The following is a 26,893-nucleotide window of genomic DNA, read 5'->3' on the forward strand; positions in this document are numbered from 1 at the left end:
TGGTTTCCAAGTGTTTGCGGGTCAGTGCTCAGGTGGAAAGAAATGAAGAATCTTTTCATCAGTGAATCAAGGATCAGGGGAATAAAGCAAGAAAATTCAGCTGAGGATTATCAGATCAGCCATAATTTCAATGGACAGCAGACCGAACTTAGACTCAATCAGGCAAATATCCTATTTCTATTCCCAAGTCTTATGATTTTTATCAAGGATCATGCTTACTTAATACTGTGCGAGTAGAACTATAAATTGCAAATTATTTCACACCTGGTACGTAGCATGGGCAAATATGTCAGCTACAACTAATATATGCTAAATTGAACTGGGAACAAGAATGATGAAGAGACCACAATGCAAAGAAAAATTGTAATGAACAGTTCATCATGGTGGCCAATGGCTCAAAGTAAAACGAATTTTAGTAGGATAACATTCATATTTTCATGATTTGGAAATTAAATGGATATTCTGAATAGTTCTATAATTTCATACTACTGACAAATCAATTTAATTTTATATACAGAACTACAGGCAGTTTGTAAAGCTTATGCACCTGATCAGTTTGCCGCTTAACTGATTTATTTTTTAACTACATTGTTGAAAACCTTTAAAGTGCAGTTGTGTTTCAAAAAGAAGGGAAAATGAAGGGATACGTGTTTGATCAATTTTCTGCTCGGGCTTTTGGACAAGCACAAAACATGGCTCATTTTCACTCTCCTGGATGGACAATTTCAGTGAACTGTTAACATGGAGGACACACTGCTGAAACATTCTTTAATATTCTGTGATGAAAGCTAGCACGCAGAATTTTCAGCAAATCATAAAGCAAAGTTCTAGTAGTTGAGAAAGACTGTTTCATGAGCATAACTGAACAAATCATGAAGCACTAAACTAGCTATTATTTAAGTGGTCAAAGGTGCTTAAACGCAGAAAAATAATTGTCCATAAGTGGAAAGTTGGCGTTCATGTAAAAGGTAATATAATCTGTCTCTACAATTATAAATTTAAGCCAGTCAAACAAATTAGTTCAACTAGGAGAGCGCCCTAGCCACTGTGTATTATCTACAATATATTCATGCAATATATCCATAAGAATGCATGTATGTAAGACGAGAGGGGGAAGTTCAAAAGGAGATGCGAGGGGCATTTTTTTTTAAAAAACAGAGGTAGGAGTCTGGAATATGCTGCCAGGAGTGGTGGTGGAAACAGATACAGGAGGAGCATTGAAGGGACTTTTATATAAGCACACGAATATGCAAGAAACGAAGGGACATGGACCAAGGGCAGGCAGAAGGGATTAGTTTAATTAGGCATCACGTTCAGCACAACATTGCTGGCTGAAGGACCCATTCATGTGCCGTACAGTTCTAAGCTCTACGTTAAAGGTAGAAAATGTCAAGACATTGCATTTAGCAGAATACCTCGCTTGGGAGGAACAATCGAATTTGGGCTTGACGTTTCTAACACTTTCCACTATGGTGCTTTCCTCACCTTTCAGAGGAGCCTATTTTGACTTTTTTTTTTAAAATTCAAAGATATAGTGTTACTGGCAGGGCCAGCATTGATTTTACATTCCTAATTGCCCAAGAGGTTGAAGCGAGTTGACTCCTTGAACTATTGCTGTCTGTCTAATCAAAGTACATTCACACAGAGCTGGTAGGTACACAAATCTAGGATTGACACATGAAAGGTTTGTTTGAGTTAAGATAATATCTAACTTGGAAGAAAACGTGTAGGTGGTGCTGGCCCCATTCACCTTCTGCCCTTCTCTTTCTAGATGGTACAGGCCTCAGATCTGGCAGGTGCTCTTTATTAAGTATTGAAGAGTTGCTGCAGTGAATCTTGTGGACATCCTGCAACTATGGTGCACCATTGGAGAAGGGAGTGCATTTTTAAAGTGAAGGAAATCAAAGGACTTTATTCTAAATGGTGTTGAGTTCAAGCATTCTTGGAGTTGCACTCATCCAGGCAAATGGGAATCGTTCCAGCACATTCCTGACTTATGCCTTATAGATGGTAAAAAGACTTTGGGGAATCAGGAGGTAAATCACTCACTCACCACTGAATATCAAGCTTTTGAACTGCTTTTATAACAATAGTAGTTATACGGCTGGTCAGGGATGACCTGCAGGATGCTACATGATGGACATGCCAAGCTGAAGACTAATTGATGGAGACTGACTTCTATGATTAGTCTGCATCGCTACTACTGTCATATCACGTGACCTTAAGAATGGTTGAAGGCAAACTAGAGAGCATGGCTGTTTCTCATTCAGAAATTCCTATGTTCCTGGAAGTCCACAGAATTTAAGACTTTGATAAATTTGTAGCTAGCTATGATGAGCAAAATAAATTGAAAAGATTGATGCTATCTGCATTAGAAAAATCAAATATTGGGAAGGCAATAATTTAACTTTCAGTTCAATGAGTACAGATTATTAGCTTTGACACAAAGCAGTGAGAAAAAGATTTAATTTAAAATATTTATTAGTGATTGCTCACTTGTTCTTGAACTTCGAGGATTTTTCAGGCTCTGTTTTGAAAGAAGAAAAAATATTAAAATAGTTTCAAAGGTCCAACCATCTTAGCAAATTAACATTTTAAAGTTAATTAACTATGCCATTACACTGCAGTGTAAAACCATTACCTTACTCCTCACCATCTTTACTTGCTCAATTGTCTGTGGATGTGGAAAACCACTCCATTCCGCAGACTTCCCAACATGAGAAGGCCGAAAAGGGAAGTCTAGAGAAAAATATTAAAAAATATGATGACTGATAAAATGAAAATTTACCAAATTTCTCACTCCAACACACTTTTTAATATCTTAAAAATTAGGAAGTATTTAATTAAAAATTCCTGAGTGATAATATAATAGGCACTAAAAACAACCACTTACAGAACTTGTGTAACTATTATAAATTTGATGTATTCTACAACTGATAGTTAACATAATGACAAAAATTATTTCATAACCAGTATTCAACTGACTCAATAGTTGGTAACCATATCACAAGCATTAATTTGCCACAGAAGTATCAGAATATGTACCAGAGTTAAAACTGTGAAAAATTTAACCAATGATCAACTTTAAAGGGAAAATATTTGTGCTGAGAAATGGAGGCTTTATTTTTGTAAATATACTGCTATTAATGACCTATTTTGGAGCTGAAACAATGGATTCTGAGATGAGGAGTTCCATTACACAACAACTGAGCAAATTGTGACAGGCATGCTTCATCTAAAAATTGTATCTCCAATACTGCACTCTCTCAATCCTGCATTGAATCAAGAGCCTTAATTATGTGATTAAACACGGAGCTTCTCACATGGAAGTAAGGACACCAATGACTGAGCCAACCGCACATAATTAACAAAAATTAACACAGGCAAAAATCAGTCCACAGTCTGCTTTTAAAACAAGTCACACCTGAAAAATCAATTGTTTTCTAAAAATCACAGACCAGAAAACTTGCTAATCATATTCTAAGTGCATTTGTTAAGCTATTTATAACAAAGATAACAGCTCATTGGATTAAGTGGAATGTAATAGTGAACAGACATAATACAAGGACAAAGCCAAAAAAGGTAGAGGATAAAAGGAGATGACTTTCAAAGTGGAAAAATGTGGTAACTTTTGTTTCAAAAAGGTTCATCATTAGAGTTGCTTTACTACACACAGTAGTGATTTGGCCATAAAACAGATGAAATAATAAATTTTCAGAAAATTAAGGTAATGATGCAGGGATAAGATACAGCTGATCAGGTAGTAAGATCAAGCATTGGCATTTAGTCAACTTGTTTCTTTCAACCAAATTCTGAAATAGTTAATATTCTACTTAATACTTCAATCTATTATTAATGTACTTTAAAATTAGTTTACAAAGAACATTTCCTTCACATGATAAAATGAATCCTAGGGTCTAAAAAGAAGTAGTCAATGCGATAGTTGATGCATTCATTTTAATTTTCCAAAATTCTCTAGTATCAGGGAAGGTTACATTAGACTGGAAAGTACCAAATCTAACTCCTTTAATCAAGGGGATGGGAGAAGAGACAGAAAGACGACACCTACAGGAGTCAATTTACTTCTGACACAGGCAAAGTGTCAGAAGTTATGATAAAAGGCATTACTATATGGCACTTTGAAGACAGTTTAAGGCAAACAGACAGTCAACACTTATGAAAAGGAAATTATATTTAATAGGTTATTGGAGTTATTTGAGGAATTAAGATGTGCTGTGAATAAAGGGGAACTGGTAAAGGTATTGTTCTTATATTTCCAAAAGTTACCACAAAATTACATTTAGTAAATAAGTAAAGATCTGACAAATTGAGCATGATGTGGGAAAAATGCAAAATTCTCCATGTTGGCAGGAATAAAAAAGTACATTACCTAAATGGAAAGGGAATGCAGAGTTCAGAGACTTGGAGGGATCTGCGTGTTCTGGTTTTAAAAGCTGGTATGCACTTACAGCAAGTTGATTAGGAAAACTAATAGAGTCACCATTTATTACAAGGAGGTATCAGTGAAACCAGCACAGAATGCAACCTGCAGAGTGGAATGTGGCAGACTGGCAAGTGAGAGAATTAGGTGAAGTCAGGGAGGAAGGTTTTTCGTTTTTTCCTGACTTTTCCAGACTACTTTCACAGATAGGTGCAGGCAAGGCCAAGGCCCGATTTGTGAGATTACAAAGAGATTAAATGAGAAGTATCAGGGATAAGTAAGACAGAAGAGAAGGAAACCAAGGTTTATTAAATTTAGTCATATTGAGTCTCAAAGTTAAGCTGGACGTTGCTACTTCAATGCTCATAGTTTTACAGGCGAGACAGATGAGTCCTAGGTGTAGATGGACACTTGGAATTGCAATGTTGTTTCAATCAGAGAGACCTGGTTTAGGGATGGGCAGTACTGGCAAATCAAAATTCTGCATTATAGGATCTTCAGACAGGGGAAGGGAGGTGGCACCATATTATTAAGGAGTCAGTTACTGCACTAAGGGGGAACAATATCTTGAAAAGTTTGTCAAACTAGGCTTTATGGATACAGCATAGGAATATAAAAAAGGGGCAGTCACACTGCTCGAAGTCTATTTATAGATCCCCAGTGACTAGACAATAGAGGAACAGATACGTAGAGTGAGGTGTGTTAAAAATCAATAATAGGCTGGTTATTTTAGGGATTTCAACTTCTCCAACATTAGTTTGGGTAGTCATAGTGAAAAGGATTTAGAAGAGTCAGATTTCTTAAATGTATTCATGAGCGCTTTTTATATCAACATGTAGAAGGTTCAACAGGGGACACTATATAGCAACCACAATACCATACGTTCTAACGTTTGTTACAGAAAAGGAAGTAGTAGCCTACAGAAAAGTATTTTGGTTTGAGGAAAATATATTTTATAAGATTTGGCCAGGGTAGACTGGGAATGGCTACTTTTGGGTAAGTCTACAGCAGAATAGTGGGGAGTCTTTAAAAATGGAATTGGCAAGAGTACAGGCCCAACATGTCCTTCTTAGGATGGAACGTAGGAGCAACAGGTCCAGAGAACTGTGGATGTTTAGGAATATTCAGGACTGGATAAGAAGGCTGGCTCTGAACAGGTTCAAAGGGGGCAAATCAGCAGAGGCCCGAGTGGGGCTTGGAAAGTGCAGTGGGGAAGTTAGGAAAGCAAATAGCAGAGTATAGAGAGGGCATGCAAAACCAGCAGTGGGTAAAATTAGGGAGAATCTATGTTCTGCAAGAATATCAAGGGGAAGAGGATAACAAGGGAAAGAGTAGGTCCCACTAGGAACCAAGGTGGCAATCCGTTTGTGGAGCCAGATGACATTGGTAGGTGTTAAACAAGTACTTCACATCTGTCTTCACTTTGAAGGAGGATGTAGGTACAAAATTCAAGAAGAGGGACTGACAGGTTCTTGAACAAATTGACACGTGGAAATGAAGAGGAATTGGAGGTTTCGGTGAGCTTAAAAGTAGACAAATTCCCAAGTCCAGATGGATTTATCTCAGGCTGCTGTGGAAGACAAGGGAGGAAATTTCAGCTCAAGAGGGACAGTCTACGATCAGAGGGCATAGTCTCAGAATAAAGGGGTAACAATTTAATTACAGAATCCCTACAGTGTGGAAGCAGGCCATCCCTGTAACCCTGCATTTCCCAAGGCTAACCCACTTAGACTGTACATTTGACTTAGCTGAAGAGGAATTTCTTCAGAGGGCTTGCAGTCTTTGGAACTCCTTGCCACAGAGAGCTGTGGGAGCAGAGACTTTTTAAAAAATTCACTCACAGGATGAGGGCATCATTGGCTACGCCAGCATTTATTGCCCATCTCTCACTGCCTAGAGGGCAGTTAAGAGTCAAGAGCAAGAATGAGTTTCCTTCCCCAAGGGATATTAGTGAATTATGTTTTTTTCTGACAATCAGCAGTGGTCATGGTCATCATTAGACTCTTAATTCCAGATCTGTATTGAATTCAAATTCCACCATCCGCCATGACAGGATTTGAAGCCAAGTCCCCTGAACATTACCTGGGTCTCTGGATTAACAAGCCAGTGAGAATACGACTGGGCCATTGCCTCCCTTAAAGTAATATATGAGGCTGAGATGGATAGATAGATTCCGGATTAGTAGGGGAATTCAGGGTCACAGAGAAAACACAGAAAAGGAGATATGAGGAATGTTGGATCAACCATGATCCTATTGAATGGCAGAGCAAGTTGGAGGGGCTCAATAGCATACTCATGTTCACATTTGTTACAGACTGGAGGACAACTGATGTGGTTTCAATTTTCATGGGTGGAATGGATAAACCAGGGAATTACAGACCAGCGAGGCTCTCAGTGATAAGGGAAGTATTGGAGAAAATTCTGAAGTAAAGAATCAATCTCCATTTACTGGCAAAAGCACACTGGATATAGGGTAACTTGGCAAGTTGATCCAAGCTGGCTTAGTGATAGGAGACAAAGGGTGGCAGTAGAAGGCTACTAGTCTAACTGGAGGCTGGTGTCCAGTAGTGTACCATATAGATCAGTGTTGGGTCCCTTTCTGTTCATAACATATATAAAGTATGTAGAAGAAAAGGCAGGGTTGATGTTAAGTAAGTTTGCGGATGAGACAAAGATTGGCTGGGTGATTGACAGTGAGGAAGGTGGTCTTATGTTGCAGAAGGATATAAACGGATTGGTTGGATCAGCAGATCAGTGGCACATGGAATTTAACCCTGATAAGTCTGGAAGAAGTAACACAAAGGGTGTACTCAAATGGCAGGTCACTAGGAAGCTCAGAGGAACAGAGGGATCTTGGAGTGTTTGTTCACAGATCCGTGAAGGCAGCAGGATAGGTTAATAGGATAAGAAAGGAGACATATGGGACACATGCTTATATCAGCAAGCAGGCTATATTGAAGCAATACAGAACTTTGGTTAGGCCAGAGCTGGAGTACTGTGTGCAATTCTGGTCACCACACTATAGGAAGGATGTGATTGCACTAGCAGGGGTGTAGAGGAGATACAGCCATGCAGCACAGAAATAGACCCTTGGATCCAACTATTCCATACCGACCAAGTTTCCCAAACTAAGCTAGTCCCATCTGCCTGCATTTGTATTCCATTACTATTTCTCCAGCCTCATTTTCCAGTGGTCCAACTTGTGCCTCTCCCTTACCTTTTAGGCATCTTAAAAGAAAAATCTCTTGCAATCTTCTTTCATATTACTAGCTAGCTTGCTTTCATCTTCTACCCCTTATTGCTTTTATTTTGAAAAAGCTACCCTCCGCTCGTTCTTAAATGGTTCCCAGTCATCTGGCTTTCAACTAATCTTCACATTAGAGATTCAACAGAATGTTGACTGGGATGGAGCATTTCAACTGGAGACAGGCTGGACAAGTGCTCTAAAGAAAACAACTTGAAGAGAAGGCCGAGAAAGAATCTCATTGATGTGTAAGATTATGAGGGGCCTAGAGGATGGATAGAAAACAGCTGTTCCCTATAGATGAAAGGTCAATAACAAGGATATGTAATTTTAAGATGAAAGGCAGGAGATGGAGGGGTTTTGAGGAAACCTCCTTTCACCCAGAGTGTGGTGAGAATCTGGGACACACTGCCTGGGAGGCTAGTTGAGGCAGGAGACCTCAACCCGTAAAAAGTAGCTAGATGAGCACTTGAAATGTCATAATGTTCAAGGCTATGGGCCAAGTGCTGGAAAATGGAACTAGTGTGGAATATAGAGTAGTTTTTGTCAGTGCAGACTCAATAGGCAATGACCCTCTTCTGTACTGCAGGATTCTAGGAATTGTTTACAGAAGTAGATCAGTTTTACTTCAGTTTGCAGGGTTTTGGTAGGACCACATCGAACCATGTACGGTATTGGTCTCCTTACTTAAAGCTCAGAAGAAGAGTTGTCGAGACTTGAAACATTAGCTTGCTCTCTCTCCATGGATGCTGCCTGACATGCTGTGATTTCCAGCATTTTTTGTTTTCAGTACAGATTCCAGCATCTGCTATAATTTGCTCCTACAAAATCCAGAGGGGTTGTGACAAGGTCTATTTGGAAAGAACATGTCCTCGTCAGAATATCTAGAATTAAGGGTCACTGTTTAAAAGTAAAGGGTCACCCATTTAAGACAGATAAATAGAACTTTTCCTCATGAGAATCATGAGTCTTTGCTTTCATTACCTTTTGAGAAAAGGAACTCGAGTCCTTGAAAATTTTTGAAGAAGAGGTAAATAGATTGTCTGTAGTTGTTAGGGGTCAGCAGGAATGTGAAGTTATATTAGCCATGATCTTATTGAACGCCAGAGCTGACTCAACAGGCCAAGTGACCTACTTTTGGTCCTAATTCATATGTTTGCATTATGAATGGTTTTACAGGAATATTATAAAAAGTTGCAAGGTGTTTGCTTTGGTTATATTTATTATAAATTCTGCACAGTCAAAAGCACTGAATTCAGGAGAAGTGGTAGGGACAGATTAGATTAGAGACTGACTGCTCTAATGTAATGGCTTTAGACATGAGGATGAGTATTATATGAGATCAGGAGTCATTATAGGGAACCAGGTTGCAGGAAGAGCAGTGATGAGTCATTGATACAGAATAAGTACAGTTTTGAACGAACTCAAATTCAGAGAATGGAGCCGGAGAAACTGAGGTGACAAAGGCATGGATAGCTGTTTCAATAGCAGATGGGCTGAGGAGGATGCAGTCCTTCTTTGCAATTTTGAGATAGAATTTCAGAGGTCAAACAAGGTGCAGAGGTGTAAACAAAATCTGGTTCATTGAGTGAAATGGCTGCCAATTTCATTCCTTTCCAAAGGCCAAAGAAAATAGTTCCTGTCTTCTCTATGGTTGGAGAGTGTAGTAGTGGTCTAACGGTCTGGGAACATGGGATAAAATCCAACTTTAATAGTTGGTGGAATTTAAGTTATTAAAATAAAACTGGAATTGTAGACTAGTCTCAGCAATGGTGATCATGAAACTATCACTAATTGTGAACCAAATAGGTTTGTGAGACAATGTCCTTTAGGGAAAGAATTTTGCCATTCTGATCTGGCCTGTCCTACATGTGACTCCACAGTAACAAGGTCCACTCAAGTGCTCTACGAAAGCCACTCAGTTCAACAGCAATTAAGGGTGGTCAACTAATGCTGGTCAGAGATGTCCATATCCCATGAAAGAATAAAGGAAATAAAAGCTGGATGTAAATAAGGAAGAACTGGACAAATGTAGGTCCTTGGGGGAAGTAACATACTGCCTCATTAGTGGGTCACAGGCGGTATCCACAATTCAGCATCTAAAAATCACAGCAAATTGTTTCTATACAAACAAAGAATTCCGAAAAAGGCTACACTTTTTCTCATATAAAAGGAAGAAAACAAATGACCAAACACTCCAATGAGGTACCAAGTGGTTTCTGACTGACAATTAAATGTTATGGTAGCAATTATTTTTGACTTTGGTGAATATTATGGCTCTACTCATTTCCAGAATAGTGCCACTAGGTGTCAAAATGTACAAATATATGCCTGAACATCATGAAATATTACACTGTTGCACAGCACTACTCAGTGGCAGATGTTAAACACTTCAGATCAACAAATGCCAGTGTCAAAACTCCTCATTATATCAGTGTCAAGTATCAGCAATGTGAACTTAGACTGTAACTGGTTTACACAGTTCAATTTTCAAAATTTTGTACAGACTTCTGATAGAAAAAAAATCACTTCCAAGTTCAAAATTACTCTTGCCTAATTTTTGTTTTAAAAGCTTGACTCAGAGACTTGGGGCTACCTAAACATTCATAACAATCAATCTACCAAGCAGAATTTAGATAATTCTGCTCCTGTCCCCATTTGCAGTATTTATTAAAGTTATTCTGTCCAGTCACTAATGGTGGCTTAGTGGATCCATGAAACAAACATAATTCAATCAGTGTCCACAGGACTTGAACAAATGATTTGAGCAACTCCATACTAATTAAAAAGGAATAGAGAAATCTTACCAGATTCATTAGCCACAACAAAAGATTCAGGAGTTCGTTCTGGTAAAGGTGGCGGACTGTCTTCTTTGCTCCCAGAACCTTTCAAAGTAAAATTTCAAAATGGATTTGTTTTGAGTGTTTGCAGCTGGCACTTAAAGCATTGTGGACCTGATATGCTATCATGAAGACACTACGAAATCTGATCTGCAAGATAAACGTATTTCAATATTTGCTATCATGCTTAATACAGGAGCTGTTACTGTCACACAATCATAACTGTGCACACACCTTTATTTTAAATACACATCTTGCCAGGATGCAAATGTGGAAGATAGATTGTACCAATCATACAATATTGCACAATTGACAGCAAGAATATGGCAAATCTGTAACTAGACATTCTGAACACATTGTAGTCTGTGTCCTAAATTATCAGTGTTTTTGAACTGAAATCACTGAACAGCCAGAGGTGAGGATTTCCTGCTCCTTCTTCCCCCTGAGTAACAAGAGACTTCCACATCTCTGACAGGAGATTAATGTACTTGTAAAATAGCTTGATTTTCCTTTACGTTAACTGTCAGAAATACGTGGCTATATTTCAACACCGACAATTCTCTCAGTACAGAACTTTTGGGAGAAGGAAAACCACGCACCTTTACAGAATTCTGAGGAAGGGTCACCGGACCCAAAAAGTTAACGGATCTTTTCTTCATAGATGCTGCCAGACCTGCTGAGCTTTTCTGGCAACTTCTGTTTTCGTACCTTTACAGAGTAGTCAGCTACCACATTCAGAAATTTAAATGTCCAGAATCGTAAAGACATTTTGACAGTTGCTGTCAAATGGTAAGTACATTAGGCAAGACAGGTTAGGGTACTGGATGGGCCAGGTGGTTGCTTAAGTGATGCAGTGTTTAGGATAGATCAAGATGAGGGGGAAGATATCAGATTCAGCCAGACACATGGATTCTGTGCTTAGGAAAGGGAGTGTTGGGTCTAGATTTCTGGGGTAAGGGGTGGTCTGGAGCTGGGGCCAGGTGAATACTTGCTCAAGAGTTAGACTTTACATTTAATCACCTAACCCTACCAAAATAATTATTTACTTAATTTCATTGGAACACTCCAAATCTTCAATATAAACGGATATTTTTGAATTCCAAGTGTAGAGGAATTGTCGAGCAGAATCTTCAATTTCTCAGGCAATTCCTTCAGGGTCTGCTACAATGGAATTTCTACAGGTCCTTATGTGCATCTCCTATCCATGTGATATAAAAATGGTCTGACCGCTGGAAGATCTGGCTTTTAGCCATACACATTAATTTCAATAAAAAGCCCTTATACCTAAAACAGGTCAATGCACTTCATGTCTATATTTAATCAAACACTTCAATGCAAAACTTTGTCGTGTTTCTCCTTTACCAAAGTTTGCAATTTTAATGAAAAGTTACTGGATGCCTTGCCCAGTTTCTGTCCAACAAGTGGATGCAAACTGTACATCTCCAGTGTGACTTCCCAGAATGTTGATTTACATGAATTATTTCCTGATCTGGCCCTATGCCATCTACAGCATGGCCAGATACTGCTCACTCTTTACCAGGATATGCCCAGCCTATTATTGTTCATTTTTGATTGCACTCAATTTTTTTGGTGTCTTCAAGTTACTTCAATCGATCAAGCTGACCAGAACAACAGTTCCAGTCACCATACAGTGTTACTAGTTTTCAGTCATGTTACATAAAATTTTAGCAAATAATCAATTATCTAGAAAGTAAAGCACAACTACAAATGTTGGAGAGGACTTAAACTAACATGGCAGGAGGTGGGATCCAGAGTGAACATTTGGTAAAAGATGATGAATGGCTAGATTTAAAAGAGACAGCAAGTGTGTCAAGAAGGAACAGATATTATAGGCCAGTTAAACAAGGTTGGATGGTATTTATTTTAACGTGAGGAGTGGGACAGGCAGAGGAGTTGCAAATTAAGAAACAGGAGTATGATATCGTTGCTATCACTGAGACATGGTTGAAAGAGAGGCAGGATTGGCAGCTCAATATTCCAGATACAAGGTCTTCAGTCAATACACAGAAGGGGTTTGGAGGGTGGGGCGGGGGAAGAATGTTGGGGTCACAATACTGATCTGTGAATCAATTGCAGCAATAAAGGGAATGGTATTTCAGAAGGTTCCTCAAATGAACCCATATGGTTAAAACTTAAAACAAAGAAGGAATGTGATTACTTCTGGCAGTGTACTATATGCCCTCTAACAGTGAGAGAAATAGAAGAACAAATATGTCGGCAGATTTCAGAAAACTATAAAAGTAAAAGTAATGGGGTAGCGATAGTAAGGGATTTCAACTTCCCCAACATTCACCGGGTTTATCATAGTGGGAAAGGTTTAGAGGAAGCAGAATTATTAAAGTGCATCCAGGAGCGCTTTAAGCTAGTTTATAGAAGGCTCTACAAGACAACACATAGTCCTGGACCTAATTTTAGGTAATGAAGCCAAGCAAATCATGTAGTTGAAGTATTAGTAGGGGAATTTTGGCCAAAGTGGATTGGGAACAGATACTTTTAGGTATATTGATGTCAGAGAATAGGTTGCATTCAAGGAGGAAATAGGGAATACAGAGCCAACATATTTGAATAAATAAAGGGTAAGACCAACAAATCCAATGAACCCTAGATATCAAGGGCTAAACAGGTCTACAAAAAGAAAGAGGCTGTTGGCAGATAGAGAGCTCAAAACAGAAGCCCTCGAGGAGTACAATGTGCAAGGGAATACTTAAAGGAAGGGAGAAGAGCAAAAATGGGGTTTGAAGGAATAATGACAGTTAACAAAGGAAAGTCAAGCCATATTACAAGTACATTATGGCAAAAGGATAACCAAGGAAAGAATAGGGCCCTCAGTGGTAACTTGTGCGTAGAGTCAGAGGACACAAGTAGGGTTCTAAATAAATGCTTTATGTCAGTATTCACTAGTGAGTGGGATGTTATGGGTATAGAAATCAGGGAGAAGGACTGTGATATAATTAAAGAAATTACCATAGACAGAGGAGGTCCTAAGTGATCTGGCAGATTTAAAAGTTAATAAGTATCCAGGGTCAGAGGAAATATATCCAGGCTGCTGAGTGAGACAATGGAAGGAGTAGCAGGGAACATCAATTCCTCTGGCTACAGGAGAGCTGTCAGAGGAAGAGAGCCAATGTGGCATTATTATTCAAGAAGAGATCAAGAGATAAACCAGGAAACTATAAGCCAATTAGTTTAACCTCAGTGGTGGGGGCACTATTGGAAATAATTCAGAAAGATGGAATTAATGCAGTTGGAGAGGCAGGGATTAATCAAGAACAGTCAGCATTGTTTTGTTAAAGGGAAGTCATGACTGATCAACTTGATTTAATTTTTTGAAGAGGTGACCAGGTGTGTAGATGAGGGCAGTATAAAGTGCTATAAATTGACAGCTCAAATATTGTACTGGTAAAGACAGACAGTCAATTAAGTAGGGTTTCTCCTTGCATGCTCATATCTAATGCAAGATGACTCAGTTTGAACGAGATCTCTAGCTCTTGCGCTTTTTTTGGAGTATAAAATGTTGATACCCTAATGACAATCTGCAGACATCTGGTTCACACCAATAAACTTTAAAAAAGTTCTGAATTGTATTTGTTATTGCAATTGATGCCATCTAACGATCAGACAACAGGAAGTGTTCCTGTGCATTCAATTTAGTTTGAAAAAAGAAAGAATATCATGGCAAATTCAAAATCAAATTGTGACTAAATATTAATAGCTGAGTTACTGATTAGAGTTCCAAAGCAAGAGTCATACTGTACTCTAAACTGGACTGTTTTTCTCTCAACACGTCACCAGACCTGCTGAGGCTCTCCAACACTTTGTTTCTATTTTAGTTAATAAACACACAAGACACAACTATCCTATTGGAGTAACTTCTCTGAGGTAATGGACATGGAAATAGGTAGTTTTAGGTCAGATTAAAACCATCAGGCCAGAATTTTCTGCAGCCGAGCATGGAACAACATCTCCAATTAAATTTGGTCTTAGTATTACACTCTGCTGAAACTGCTGAAAGCCGATAATGATACAGGAAGGAAAACAGGGATCTGAGTAAACAAGGCAATCTTCACCCAAATTAGATTGATGATTTGGGAAAAATAAGTCAGCACAATAATTGTCAAGGAAGCAGAAAGTGGAGTGGATAAATTCAAAGTCTATTTGGAATTAAGAGAACTAGTCAGAGATTGGATGGTGAGCAAGAAAAAGGTTAAACAAATTTTGAATGACATTCTTAAACTTTCCAACATCTGAAACTTTACCTGAATGTACACTTGCAATTGTTAACACTCCGTGCTAGACTCTTGTTTGGCAATTAAAATTTATCTATAGTTAAAAAGGGTGCTTTCGTTTGAAATGACAGAAGTTAGCTTCCTGCAGCCAGTTTAGTTCCTATCGACTGTGCAAATTTAGCTGCATCGCAATACTTCATGCATATCAATGGTGAGACAGATAGCAATGCGTCACAATGTGAACAGCCAAACAAGAACACAAGTTTTGGATACTGTATTCAAGCTTAATTGCACATTTGCACCTCACCTGAAATCGCTGGACCATTTACACACAAATAATAGAAATTACCATGAGCGCATTATTTTGACAGCAGAATCTGGCCAATTCTGTTTGATAAGGAAGTTTTTCAAGCATATAGTTTTCTTCAAAGTTGTGCTGAAAGAATAAAGTTTATCAACTGAACATTTTTGATCAAATTCTATTCACCCCATGAGATATCAAGAAACGGCTAGAGGCACTGGATGCCACAAAGGCAATGAGCTCAGACAACATTATACAGTAGTATTGAAGACTGGTGTTCCAGAACTTGCCAATCACGCAGTCAAGCTCTTCAGGTACAGTTACAACATTGGAATCTACCTGACAATGAGGAAAATTGCCCAGCTATGTCCTGTACACAAAGAGCAGGTCAAACGCAACCCCCCAATTACCATCCCAGAAGTCCATTCTGAAATCACCAGTAAAGTGATGGAAGGCGTCAACAACCGTGCTATAAGCAGCATCCACTCTGAAGTCCAGCTGGGTTCTGTCAGGACAAATCAGCTCCTGACCTCATTACAGTCTTGGTTCAAACATGAACAAAAGCCCTAAATTCCACAGATGAGGTGAATGTGACAGCCTTTGACATCAAAGCTGCTACACACAATTGAGTGTAGCATCAAAGAGCCCTAGTAAAACTGGAATCAATAAGAATCGGGGTTAAACTCTCCACTGGTTCGTGTCAAATCTGATATCTAGGAAGACACGGTTGTTGAATTCCTAGTGTCCCAGGCCCATCCATCTTCAGCTGCTTCAATGATCTTCCCTCCATCACAAGGTCAGAAGTGGGAATGTTTGCACAACGTTCAGCACTATTCATGACATCTCATATCGAAGCAGTCCATAGTCAAATGCAACAAGATTGGACAATAGCTAGGCTTGGACTGACAAGTGGCAAGCAACATTGGTTTTCTACAAGAGCCATGGCAGTCACTGTAGTTATTTTGCTCCCACAACAGTGTTAGAATAATTCTAAGATTTTGGTTCAGCAATAATGGGGGTGGGTAATAAATATCCAAGTCTGTTAGCTAGATGACATGCAGATGAACTTGTAGCTGAGAGCGTTCCCATAATGCTGTAGCTTTTGAACTTCTTTTGAACAACAAACAGATAGGGTGGTTAAGGCAGCATTTAGCATGCTTGGCGTCATTGCTCAGACCTTTGCGTATAAGAGTTGGTGTGTTATGTTGAGGTTTTACAGGAGGTTGGTAAGGCCTCTTCGAGAGTACCGTGTCCAGTTCTGGTCATCCTGTTACAGTAAGGATATTATGAAGCTGAAAAGGGCTCAGAAGAGATTTATCAGGACGTTGGTGGGAATGGAGGGTTTGAGTTCTAAAGAGAGGTTGAATAGGCTGGACTTTTTCAACTCGAGTGTAGGAGGTTGAGGGGGCAATCTTATTGAGGTTTATTAAAACATGAGGGGCAGGGATAAGGTGAATGGCACAAATCTTTGCCCCAGGGTGGGGAATTTCAAGACTACAGGGCATATTTTTAAGGTGAGAGAACAAAGATTTTGAAAAAGACATGAGGGGCATTTCTTTTTCCACAGAGAGTGGGTCGTGTGTGGAATGAACTTCTGGAGGAAGCTGTGATTACAGGTACAGTTCCAATGTTTAAAAGAAGTTTAGATAAGTAAATAAATAAATAAGAGATGTTTGGGGGCATCTGGGCCAAGTACAGGCAGGCGGGGCTAGTTTAGTTTGGAATTATGGTTGACATGGACTGGTTGGACCGAAAGGTCTTTTTCCGGGCTGCATGACTCCAGAGTAACGTTCATAAAGCTGTCAAAGCCAGCATAAACTGAAGCTGCAATGCAGCAGTTACACAAAACACTGATCAGACAGACAGCTTTTTCCTGGATGGTATCAAGATTCAAATATAGCCAACAACTACTCCCATCTAGATACTTGGTGAGTATTCTATCACACACCTGGTGTGAGCTTCATAGACTTCCACTCTGCAGAAAATAGGACAAGGACAGAATAGGGAACCACCTACAAAAATATTAAAATACCTAGCTGATGCTGTAAGGGAAACAAAATGCATGATACTTCCTGCAGCAAACGACTGCAATACATACTGAAACTTTCTCCCCAAAGCCAAAAAATTCCACAACCTAGTACAGCGCACAAAAATAAGACACTTAATTACATATCTTAGAATATTGCTCATTCTTTTCTGAACCTTTTTTAACACTAAGAATTGAAACAACTGAGAATATACTATCCCTTTGAATTTAACACCAAAATACAAAGATGAAAAATAACTGAACTCTCAGTTAAGTACTTTACACAGGAGCCAAATAATTGAATCAGATAACTCCTAACAGTCTCACTCACAATGAATTTTCACAAACCTTTCATCTGCATAAAATTAAATATAGGAAAAAAATGACTCTGGTAAAATGTCAAAGTCTGCACAAATGCTGGATCATTAAAAATATTTAAGGGTGTGTTAGTTAGATTTTTGACTCACAAAGAATCAAATTATGGAGGACAGATATGAAATGGAATTCAGTCCATTAAATCAGCAATGATTTTATGGAATAGCAAAGCAGGCTTGAGAGGCCATATGGCCTCAACCTGCAGCTAATTTGTGTATTCTTGTATAACAATACTCTGGATTTTTAGAGAAATAGAAAAAGTCAATTAACATAACCAGACCTTGACTAAAACTAGTCAATCACTCCAGCATTTAAAAGGTTTTCACTCAGCACTACTTATAACAATTGAAGCAGTTGTCAGTTGGGTGCAAGTGGTAGAATGCTGGAGAAACAGGACAGGTATTTTTTTTTCTTACCAAGGTAACTGATGGTTCATGTGTCAGGTTTATACAAAGCTTATATTTTGTTGAAGCTTGTACATTTTCCATTTTTCAAATCTACATGATTAAAACTATCATTGTAATATTCATTCACTTTTGTAAACATCAAGCAGAACATAGTCAAATTCGATAAAAACAATTCCATAGCAGATAAACTTTTAGATACCACTTGTGACCTAAACCATTTTCTTAATAAAAAAGAAAGACACTGTTTAAAATCAAAAACTTAAATTTATATATCCGTTCATGATAGAGCAGTGGCAATAAAGTACCAATAACTAATGCTAATATGCAAGTTGAAGTTTTACATAGTACTAAAATATTATGATAAAGATAATTAAATAATTGGTGCTTTCCCCCTGAGAGAGTATCGGGCTTGTTACTATAAAGAAATACTTACATTCCTCGGGTCCTAAATTTAGTGTGCTGGGTGAATGTTCCTGAGCAATAAACATGGGTGATATTTTTCTTGTCGAAGGTCTTTCATTTTGTACGGTGGCAGTAACAATGGCACTTGCTAAAATACTGGTAACATTTTTAGGTACAGCTGTCCCAACATCCATCTCTTCTGGCTCCGAATCAGAGTGGAGAGGATTAGTAAAACTGAGGGGTGCCACATTCACACCACGGTCATCAGTGTCCAGAGTCAAATGCTGAATTACAGTTCGGTCTTTTGATGATGTTTTGGCTGGTACAGCAGATGCTTGGGAAGAATGGCATTGAGTATTGCACAGTTCATCACCAGTGGAAGATTTGCTAAATGCAGGTGGTGGACATTCGTGGCTTGCCTTGTTCCACAAAGCATGAGCTCTTTCCTTAAGTGGCAATTGTACGGGTCTCAAGACAACATCAGTACTCCCCCCTTCCTCGGCAGCATCCACGTGACGAACGTCCACCTCTGAAACTGCAGAAATTTGTCCACAGCTTAGTTCCACTGATTTACTGGTTTCCTCATTCTCAACTGCTGATGCAGACTTTACTTTACTGAATGATACTCTGTTAAAAGAGCTGCTTCCACCAGGTGGGGACACTTCAAAACTTTTGGGTCCCTCTTGGAGTGGTATTTTCTTTATTTCAATACTCAGTTTTCTTTCTAGCTTTTTTTCAATCGGGTCAATGTGCACAGCACAATTTTCATTCTGTTTGTAGGTATCCAAAGTTTTGTTGTAATTTTCATTGAGGTCTGTGGGAGGTGGTGTTGTAAATGAGTGCACCACTGGCTTAGGGTGGTAGCGGTCATTGTCTTGCCACACAGTAGTAACAGCTGGGTATGCAGACGGAGGAGAAGGAGTGAGGATCGGTGGTACAGGTTGGGGTTCCGGAGGCTGCAATATTTCTTCTTTAGCATCTCCTTCCAACAGGCAACTTATTGGGTTATTGTTGGTTGGGTGGTGGGAGAATACAGAAGAAAAAATATAGAAGAGTTAGATTGTAGTGCCACTTAAAAGTAAAGATGCATTAATTCTACCTGCAAAGGCAAACAATCTGAACTCAAAACTGACACCAAGTATGAAAAGTTATAAACAGAATCAAGTACACATCACTGCTGACATTTTTGATAGTCTGGGTTTCAAAGATGATCTGTTGTTACTTTACTAAGTCAAAGGCAAACAAAATATTTGGCTAATATTTAAGCATATTGTGAGCTGCATACACAAAATGCAGCAAAGTAAAACACTGGTCAATTTCAAACCTTTTTTTCCTGAGCTATATAATTACTGTAGTTCCTGGCTGCTGCTTTTTCTGCCACAGCTCAAAGAAATTAGGAGCTAAATTAGCTCACAAACTGCCTTCAAGAACTTGTTCATCTGGCCTGGATTTAAACTGAATTTTAAATAAGAACTGTTCTGACAACACAATATCAACTTTCTTTGTGGCAGTTATTATTCTCAAAGAACTCAATGATTTGCTATCACACTTTGTAACTGTTAAAGAATCTAATTCATTGAATCTTATCTTCTGTACAATAAAGCTATAAAACACATTGCACAATTTTCCACAATTGTATTCAACAAGTTAAAAACAGAAGTTCATCTCCAGTATGCTGTGGCTACACTTTCACAAAAATAAAGTCCGTCACTGTACTAAATGACCACAAATGCCATGAGGTGGAAAATTTATGTTCAATTCACACCATTTGAGCTGTGAGAAATGAACCAATACACAATACAAAAACAAGTATTCAACCAAAATGACCAGATAGTTAACAACTTCAAAAGTTCATCAGTAAACAGCACAAAGCCAAATGTAAAAATGATGACAGAAGTGAAACTTTGAACGTTTTTGTCTAATATCTAACTCAGTATTGACCTCTCACTCCAACTGGCAAAGCTGCAGGTGATGCTGCCATCCTGCCTGAATTCAAAAATTAAAAATATGGTACTCCTGAAATATCGACAAAAACTCTGCCCCTGTTGGGGGAAAGGGGGACAGTGTTCTGGGTTACGCACATGTCAACTGAGTTCGTACAACAGCAACAAAATGCACCGAAGGAAACAACCATCAGTAGACATTCACTGCCAAGCTAATGCTGTCTGTTCTGGCTCAACCATTTCTAGGTCAGATGGATGACAGCTGAATAACTAAAAAAACCTCCATGTGATGAACAAGTCATGATTTCCTGGGCAACCATAATTCTGCCACAAGGATACCCACGTGCCTGGGACATGAAGATTGACACTATGATCTTTGTAGGGTGGCTATTAGGAAGTACACTAAAAGTGGCAAGCAGAAACGAAATTGTTTAGCATTTAATTATTTAGCAGCTCGAAACAATTTATTAAGATTATATATGCAAACTTTAAATAGTAGCAGCATTAATGTGTTATTTGATTTGTTTCTTCAGTATATTCTATTTGTCTGCCCAGTAAATTTGATTGTCACTTTAGAAAGTGACAGAAAATACGACAGCAGGGCATTAGCGCTCTGTTCACTCCCTGCACATGCTAGCAACTTACCTTGATATCAGTGCAAGTAAAAACACTTTCTCTGGTTTATTTAGGACAGTAGAGCAAAATATGGAATCCAGAAATGTTAAAAGTAGGGGTAAAGAGGGACCCAACATTTAAGTGGAGAATGTCTTTCGGGGGATGCTAGTCTGAATGGAATCACAATTGCATGGTTGTTCACGTTCAATTGTTATAGAGTTTTTAAAATATTACTGATTGTGATTATCTATGTCCATATCCAAGACCCCAAATGAAAGATGCACCTTTCAAGTTGCATACTACTGAATGAAGAGATGTACATAAAACTTTTACAAGCAAACTACATGAATTACAAACAGCACATTCTGTTTACAGAACCAAATGATTAGCCTTTATAACTGTTCTGAGAAGCATAATGGGGCTCATATCAGAAATGGTTGTAGGTTACAGAGGAGACAAAGCTATTCTGTCTTTTTTCCAGCAATTTATGCAAGAGATCCAGCATCATACAGATTTACAAACTAAGCTTCAACTTAATGTAGAAAATGCAATTAAATGAAATAGAAACCCATTAAATTATTCCTTAGATCCCATTCCATCTGTTTCTCCCCAACTGGAAAATGACCACCTTAATGCCAGTATGTGCTACAATGCTGTTCCTCAATCATGTCACCATCTATGAATCCGAATTATCTTTTTGGGAATTTTCGACACCTCTCTTTCAACAGTACAATTGAGAAACTGAAAGTATGGAATTTTTAAAACGGTTGGCATTTTTAGGAATTCACCAGAAAAGCTTTAGTGCTATTGAAACCCCCCATGTGGAATTCAGTGCACCCAGACTATAAGCAAAGTCTGCAGGTCTTTGACTACAAGTCTGAAACTATCAAAAACAAACAAACAAAAAAAAAAAAAAAAATCACCCCAAGTGCCAAACGAACACCTGGACTACATGTTACAACCTTCAATTCCAAGGCAGTAAGTCAAGATCTGCATAATCTGTCTAACATTTCCATCCATCTGAAGCGGTCATTAGATTTTATATATAGCAATTTCCAATCAGGATAGTCATGAACCTAAAATGACATTGTTTTTGATTTCCAATCAACTTCGCTTGCATTTGATGGAGCGAAGTCAAAAGGGACAGGAGAAAAAAATGTTAGCTGAGGAAAAGGCAGAGAAACAAATAAAAATGGAGAAAGAAGAATATATGCGCGCATATAATGAGGAATCATGTGTTGTAGCAAATAGCACTGTAATCGAAATGAGTCAAGTTAAAAAATGTGCAAAATAGTATGGATACTGGAAATCTGAAATAAAACAAAATGCTGGAGAAAGTCAGCAGGTCTAGAGATAAACAGAACTCGTACTTCAAGTTGGAAACGAACTGAAAAGGATTGGAAAATTATGTATTTTATGCTGTAAATAGAGGGGCAGGAGAAACAAGTGGAACACGTTGAAAGGGTGCTCAGAGCCAAAAAAGGTTGCAAGTGATACTGAAGAGAAGATAAAGATGTAAAAAAAGATGTAAATGAAGTTGTGAAAAGGAGAAAAACGGGTCCACTCTGCTGAAGCAGTCAACAAGACCAAGTTCGTAGGTGGGTTGGTGCATATAACGAAAATTGAGGATACAAAAAGGTGATGCTCTGAAGTTGTGGAATTCAATATTAAGTCTTGGAGGCTATAAAGTGCCTAAGTGGAAAATGAGATTGTGGTTTCTCCAGCTGTACTTCGAGGGAACACTATTGCAGGCCAAGGACAGGAATGCTTGCATGGGAACTTAGTACTTGATTGGAACGTCAAGGTTGGAGTCATTCTAAACCAAAGTGTTGGCGTTGCACAAAGCAGTCATCCAGGCTGTGTTTTGCTGCACCAATGTAAAGGAGGTCACATTGTGAGCAGCAAATACAGTAGACTAGATTGGAAGTACAAGCAAAACTCTGCTTCACCTGGATGGTGTGTCTGGAACCTTGGACAGTGAGAAAAGAAATGGTCAATTGGCAAGTATTACATCTACTGTGACTGCACGGATAGGTGCCATGGGGAGTAAGGAAGTGATAAGAGTGAAAAAGGAATGGAGCAGTGTGTCAGATGGGCAGAACTAGCACGAATGACCAGGATAGAGCAAGATAGGGAGAGTCACAATCCTCAGTTCAGAGTCTCTGTCCACTGATGTTGCCAGACTTGCTGCGTTTCTCCATCACTTTGTTTGTGTTTATATTGAAAAGGTACAACACAGCCAATTTCCAAGCAGATTTTGGAGGCATGAAAGTAAAGCCACATCTTGCAAGATCACAAATAAAAATGTGGATGATGCGAGTCTTTTTATAGCTTTCTGTAATCCAAACTATGAAGTAATACGTAATTCCAGTCGGAGTGCAAAGTGTCCTGAGCAAACAGTACAACAGTTAATTGTCTGAATTCATCTATAGAGGCCCAATGAACGAGCAGTTGATGTTGTTGTGTCAGAGTAAATTAGCAAATTCAAATGAAAACCACAAATGGTCTGAAAACCAGAAAATGCTGGCAATACACAAGATATCAATTAAATCTAAAGAGGAAAAAAGGCTATAGCTTTTGTCAAAACACTCAAATCAAAGTTGCGAGGTGATAAAAGAAATATTAAAAATGCAGAAATCAAGAAAAGGGTTAGCAGAGAAACAGATGTTGAATCAGTTCCTGAATTAAAAGCAAGTCGGTTGAGTTCCTTTAAAATATCTCAGGAATAAGTCGCAAATTTTTATTACTTAGAAATACACCCTTCACTGCCAGATATTGCTATATTTGGAACCATATGGGAATTCACATCTATGGAGTTCATACCTTTCCTCCACATTATTGTGTTGTTCAACTTACAAGTTCTAGGGTATCAGATGCATAAAACCTAAAATTTAGACTCATACAACCTAGTCTTGAGAAGTTAATTTTCTAGACCAAGGATATTACTCACCTTATTAATTCAAGCGCAACATCTCTCAAAGACCACAGGAAGACTGACCACAGCTAAATATATTTGCTTTGAATAGATTATGGCATGTATAAACTGTGCAGTTCTGTATGTTAGATGTTTTATGCACTTAGATCATTAACAACTAGTGTAATATCTGAGCAGAAAGCAACAATTAGCCTCTTGTCTGGTTTCTTCCAGTGTTCTTCTCTGAAGCATATCAGAAATTTCTTACCATTTCACAGGCTTTCCAAGTCAAATGCTAATATTCATTTCAGGAAAGTCAAGTAATTGAAATATGGTTGAAACAAAAGTATTCTTAACTTTTTGAGATGATTAACAGAAAATAAAATGAAAGTCTCCTGCTCACCTCTCCATGTTTCTAATGGCTTCTCAAAATCTCTTAAATCTGGTGCAAAATACTTAAGTGCGAATATCAAGCTAATACCAGACTCATCTATCTTTCTTAACAATCTCTCCTTCTTGACCAACTGTTTGAATAATGTGCTGAACTGAATTGCTTTCACTCCAAGGTGATACCAAAAGAAGCCTGCGAGAACATTACCCAGCACAGCTGGTCTTCAAGAGAAGACAGAAACATATTTTAAAAAGTTCAATGTATTAAATGCCTTTAATAGAGGTGCTAGCGTAACATTATTAATCTCAGTAGCTCAGAAGCACTTGATTGAAACATTATAGCTTCACTTGTTTTATTGACTGAACACTAACTGAGAAACCAAAATAACATTCTTTATGAGACGCTTGGAAATATGAAAAAACCTGATGGATTGTTTTAACAGAAGTTAGTCCTTTGCATTTTGTACTCACTCTTAAGGTTAGAAATCAGTGGATTCTAGAAACTTGGCAGGGAATCCAAACTGAATATTTTTTAATTATATAAAATCAGTCATACAATGTTGGAGGCTATTAAAACATATAATAAAGTTCAAATAAATTGAGATGACAATGACTTAATTTTTAAATTTTAAATAGCAAGCAATTTTTAAACAAGAATGGAAGGCTCTTTAGAATAAGTTTCTCATTAAAATTTAAAAGTCTTGTGGTCTGTGCTTGAATTCTGCTGGTTTCCTGCATCCTGCTCAATTTTGTCACTGCTTTAACTTGTTGCTGCTTCATTCTGATGCACAACATTGCATGAATGCTCCAGCACCACGATCCCATTTAAGGCTGTCTTCAATCAATCTCAATGTATTGACACTATTAGCATTACTCTGAAGAATTGTAATTACCCCCATCTCCAATAATGCACTCTTTAAACTAATTGAGAGAATGTTGGACATTTTAATAGCAGTAACTTGAAAGCAGTTTGCCTTGCACATGCAAGTGCTTTCATAGATGGGAAAATGACTAGTCGGACCAGAGTAAACCAGACTTACTGTTAAAGTGGACAACAATACCATGAGATTTTCCATTTACGGAAAGTAGGAGAAAAACAGATTTATTTGGATTGATTAAAAACATTTTCCTCATATATTCATATGGATCACAAAGTTAATTACCCCATTATTACATTTTTCACTTTTTGGCAATTAGGAAATTTAATGTACGTAGTTGAGGCTGGATACTGTGTCACTGTAAAAACATCATAATTGCTCCCAGTTCAAATTTCTACAGGCCAACCTCATGGTCGTCTTATTATTAGAACCAAACATAATAAGTGGCAACGAGGCGGCGTCATGGCCCACTAACGGTGTGCTACCACCATTTTCAGAAGGGAGATCAAACATTGTCTGGACTTGGAAAATGGCACAGGATCAAGGAGGTATTGTGCTAGATTCACTGGGATTCAGACCAAAATGTTCAGGGAAGTGGTCAAGAGGGAACACAAGCTTCTGTCAATGCCAGAGGAGAAGGGTAGTCACTGGCAGCAAGCCAAGGAGGGAACTTGAGCTACTGCCAATGGGTGAAGAATAGGTGAAGTAGCCAGTAGCAGCTTGCAGCCTGAGCCTCCTTGGTGAATTCTGTCTGTGACACTTTTGGTAAGCTCCCAAGTACCCACTTGGTACTTGGAAGCTTACCAAAAAAGTGTCACAGACAGAATTCACCAAGGAGGCTCAGGCTGCAAACTGCCACTGGCTACTCAGACTTGAGCAACAGGACAACAAAAAATTGCAGGCCAATTCAGAGGATAAGACCATTTAACAAAGAGACAGAAAGTGGAATTCTGTACACATTGCTTTCACATACAAGTTAAAACAAAGAGTGTCTGAAGTCTTAATGGTACTGGTTTTCTGGAGCACCAATGGGAGCAAGACTTTCGTGGCTCTAAGGAGTCTAGTGGAACTTGAGAACCCAGCCGAGACGAGCTATGAAGAACTGTGTGAAGTGTCAGAAAGTCATTTTTGACAAAAGCCACTGGTGACTGTTTTTATAAACCGGTACAACAGGAAGGAAAGTCCATTGCCTACTTTGTAGCTGTCTTACACAGAAAGTGGAACACTGTGCACTCAGAGGATTCCTCCAGGGTGCCGAACAGGACAAGTCGATTTGTGGCTACGACATGCACCCATTCAATGGAAGCTACTAACAAAGAAAGAGTGTCCTAGATTTCAAGGCAGCTTTTGAAATGGATACCTCAATGAAGGTGGCAGCCAGCAAAGGTGTCGGTGTCTGGGTGCATTAAGTAGTGGAGGCTCAGTATAGTGTGGTACCAAACAGAATGCCACCGAAGTGGCAGGTTTCGCCAGAAGGAGCCACGTTTTGGACTCGAAGCCCAGTAGCAAAAATATAAGAAAGTGGGGCTTATTGCCCAAAATTGCCAGTTAGAATGCAAACAAGAGAGTCAGAGTTATACAGCATGGAAACAGACCCTTCAGTCCAACTCATCCATGCTGACCAGATATCCTAAACTGATCTAGTCCCATTTGCCAACATATGGCCCATACCCCTCTAAACCCTTCCTATTAGTATACCCATCCAGATGACTTTTAAATGTTATGATTATTTCTGCCTCCACTACTTCATCTGGCAGCTCATTCCATACATGCACCACCCTCTGCATGAAAAGGTCGCCCCTAAGGTCCCTTTTAAATTTGTGCCGTCTAGTTTTAGATGCCCTTACCCTGGGAAAGAGTCCTTTTTCAC

General features: G+C 38.6%; 2 protein-coding genes across 2 annotated transcripts in view; both read right to left on the reverse strand.

Moving 5' to 3' along the window:
* Nucleotides 1-24,166, reverse strand: part of LOC125485731 (tyrosine-protein phosphatase non-receptor type 12-like) — a 37,816-nt gene extending 13,650 nt beyond the window's left edge. The window contains exons 1-5 of the mRNA XM_048609961.1: nucleotides 24,159-24,166; nucleotides 18,315-19,279; nucleotides 10,493-10,570; nucleotides 2,642-2,739; nucleotides 2,497-2,527 (exon numbers count right to left, since the gene is read on the reverse strand). Coding sequence (XP_048465918.1) covers nucleotides 2,497-2,527; nucleotides 2,642-2,739; nucleotides 10,493-10,570; nucleotides 18,315-19,279; nucleotides 24,159-24,166 — 1,180 coding nt within the window. The remainder of the gene's footprint in view (nucleotides 1-2,496; nucleotides 2,528-2,641; nucleotides 2,740-10,492; nucleotides 10,571-18,314; nucleotides 19,280-24,158) is intronic.
* Nucleotides 1-26,893, reverse strand: part of LOC109913613 (guanine nucleotide-binding protein G(i) subunit alpha-1) — a 1,176,207-nt gene that overhangs the window by 1,122,645 nt on the left and 26,669 nt on the right. The window lies entirely within an intron of this gene.

Source organism: Rhincodon typus, chromosome 22, assembly GCF_021869965.1.
Source record: "Rhincodon typus isolate 14 chromosome 22, sRhiTyp1.1, whole genome shotgun sequence".
Taxonomy (NCBI): domain Eukaryota; kingdom Metazoa; phylum Chordata; class Chondrichthyes; order Orectolobiformes; family Rhincodontidae; genus Rhincodon; species Rhincodon typus.